Source organism: Octodon degus, unplaced genomic scaffold (genome assembly GCF_000260255.1).
Source record: "Octodon degus isolate 3935 unplaced genomic scaffold, OctDeg1.0 scaffold00169, whole genome shotgun sequence".
Lineage (NCBI taxonomy): Eukaryota > Metazoa > Chordata > Mammalia > Rodentia > Octodontidae > Octodon > Octodon degus.
Window position 1 is genome coordinate 4,978,903 of NW_004524745.1, and position 2,933 is coordinate 4,981,835.

A 2,933-nucleotide genomic window follows, 5' to 3' on the forward strand; every position below is an offset into this window, starting at 1 on the left:
TATATTCACAACCTATGTATTGCCACAATACTATATTCAAGATATTCCTATTAAGGTCATGAACAAAACAAGAATGTAATCATTATTACCACTGACTGTTTATTTCCATTTATGTAATTAAGAAACAAAAACAACTTATGAAGTATAAATAACTGAAGATCTGGCAAAATATCTGCTCATAACATGATGATACTATCAAGTCAATAAAAAGCAGCAATCAAGTAATTATCAGTAAGTTTCACTGATCACCTAGGAGGTGTGATCAAAAACACAATGAATGTTTAAATACTTTTAAACTGTTACAGTAAAAGACATATTGACATTAATCTCCCTAGTAATATTGTCCCTCACTTTGCAAACCCCATTGTTCTTGACACTTTCTGAAGCACTTGCCACTTTGGGAAGTCCTCTTTCATCAGAATCTAGTTGTGCTGTCCTGGCTTCCAAGTGGTCTTAAATCGATTCCAAACATTTTAATTTCCACGGTCATTTTGATTTTAGGGAAGAGCCAGAGGTCATATGGTATCAGATCCAGGGAATAAGGCGAATGAGGACACACTCATGTTTTCATGAGCCTGCTTTTCTATTGAATAGCACTGAAATACATGACTCTCTGGTTTTGATCAGACATCTACCTGTAAGAATTTCCACAATTGCTTCAGAAAGTGGAAAGAATGATGAGCTGTGTGTGTGCCAAGGGAGTATTTTGAAGGGCATCAAAGAAAAATGTCTTTTACTGCATTAAAGTTTAATTTGAACAATCACCATATATTCTGATCACATAAGAAAGTCCAAGTTCTTAACACTGAATGGAATCATATTCATAGAACCAACACAGAGAAAACTTAAAACTTCACTTAAGCATGTCTTTTATAAAAGACAACTTTAATAAAAATGTATCATACTCTTAGACTGGATGGCTCTTAAAAGATATCAAGTGCTTGCCTGGCAAGCGCAAGGGCCTGAGTTCAATTCCTGGTTCCACAAAAAAGATTAAAAAAAAAAAAAATGAATAAATGAAAAAACAAGAAAAGATATCAAATTTCCCAATGTAATTTCAAGAGGAAATTATTACACATTAACTAAAAAAAATGACTAAAATTTTTATCTGAAGCATGCACTTAAATGAATGGCTAGGATATTTACTTTAAAAAGATGATTATTTTGGGAGTACATATATTAAAAAGATGACTACTGATTAGCCTGGAAACCATATTTAGTCAATATACTTTTCAAAGTTTTTTTTTTTTTTTTTTGTATTAGGGAAGGGTCTACAGGGTGTTCAGGGTGTCACTACTAGATCAGACTCGTAAGTCATCCTCCTGCTTACAGCCTCCCAAGAGCTGGGATTACAGGTGTGTGCCACCAGAGCCAGTCTCAACCCCAGGGGCGGGGCCCGCATAGCATGCCAGGGGATTGAACCCTGGGCCCTGCAGCTGTGCCTGCTTGCAGGCGCTTTAATCCACTGAGCTATTTGGCCCTTTTCAAAGATTAGAAACCATAAGAAGAAAATAATGTAAGAGCCTTTTACAGCAAGAAAAGTAAAGAAATGAGAGAGACTAGTTATTTTGGTGCTTTGATTATTTTGCTTCTGTATTTAAAATTCTGCATTTACAGGCTCACATTAGGTTATCAGTGTGTTCTGGTGGGCAGCAGCACATTTTTATCACCCAAGATGCCTAACATTTTTAAGTGATCTGATTTCACCATTTCACAGCAATTCTAATACTAGGATTTTATCAGTAGTACCTCTTCTATTCACTTTTTTCTTTATCTAAGACATTATGGTACTAAAACCTCCACAGTTCTGTCACAAGAATCTAAAAAATGTTTCTTTTGTGACCAGTAGCTTATTTTCTATCTGGCAAATGACCTACCATGTCCCAAGCTCTTGTTGAATTTTTCATGTACTGTGGAAAATGACTGAAGAGTTCCATCTTGGCCTATACATACACATAGAAATTCCTAATTAGACTTCATCAAAACAAGAATCCGAGTTAATCACAGATCTTATAAAATTAGGTTCTACAAAAAGTCCAACGTTACAGTTCAGTATCATTTCAGGAAATACCTCAATTTAAAAATGTGTAATACACCAAATGAAACCTGATCTTCTACCTCTCAATACTTAAATAATAATGATAGATGGAAGAAACTTACTTGCACTCAGGATTTGTTGTCCGTTTTGTCCATAATATCTGATACTGGTAAGAGGGGCACTATGTCCCATTCTGAATCTCAAAAGTCGGCCTTCACCGGTAGGCCCATCAAATATCCATATCTGCCAAGAAATAAAATGGCAACATTTTTCTACCATGTGCTATCTGATCTGCAGTTAGTTAAGCTACTACAGAAATCACTACTGGCATTGGGTAGTGCCTACCGGATCACTGACCCTGGACTGCAGGTGGGAAAAATAAATTGCAATTGTTTCTTACTTCATTGCAATCATTATCAGTACCTCTTCTCTATTTTTTTCTTTTTTTACATTCAAGACTGATGTGTTAAAGCAAACTTATAGATATCCAACCAACCCCAGGCCCTGTGAGTGTGGGGGAGAGCTTCTGCTCTGTCCTGTGCCCGCCGTGTAAGAGGCGTTTGCCCTTGTTATCCGGACCTCCCCCACCTGGAAAGACCCAGCACAGCCCACCATCTGAATAAGTACTTCTGCCGCACTCTTGGGAGTCCTGCAGACCCACCAAAACACAACACTGGTGAGTGTGTGGGAGAGCTTCTGGGCTCTCTCGCGCACACTCCTCATACCCATCCAGACCCAGCCCAGACCTAGAATACAGGCTTGAGGTAAAACTCTGCAGCTAAAGTCCATGCAGAGAGACTAGGGTCAAAACCACATAGCTAATCCAGGAACAGATCATCTTACCAGAGGTGTACAGCAGGCCCACCTCCAAGGGCAACAACAGTAAGGAGCTGGG

General features: G+C 38.2%; 1 protein-coding gene across 1 annotated transcript in view; it reads right to left on the reverse strand.

Annotated features, from left to right (window-relative positions):
* Positions 1–2,933, reverse strand: part of Wdr36 (WD repeat domain 36) — a 40,351-nt gene that overhangs the window by 21,472 nt on the left and 15,946 nt on the right. Inside the window, exons 9-10 of the mRNA XM_004643278.3 lie at positions 2,161–2,281; positions 1,878–1,943 (exon numbers count right to left, since the gene is read on the reverse strand). Coding sequence (XP_004643335.1) covers positions 1,878–1,943; positions 2,161–2,281 — 187 coding nt within the window. The remainder of the gene's footprint in view (positions 1–1,877; positions 1,944–2,160; positions 2,282–2,933) is intronic.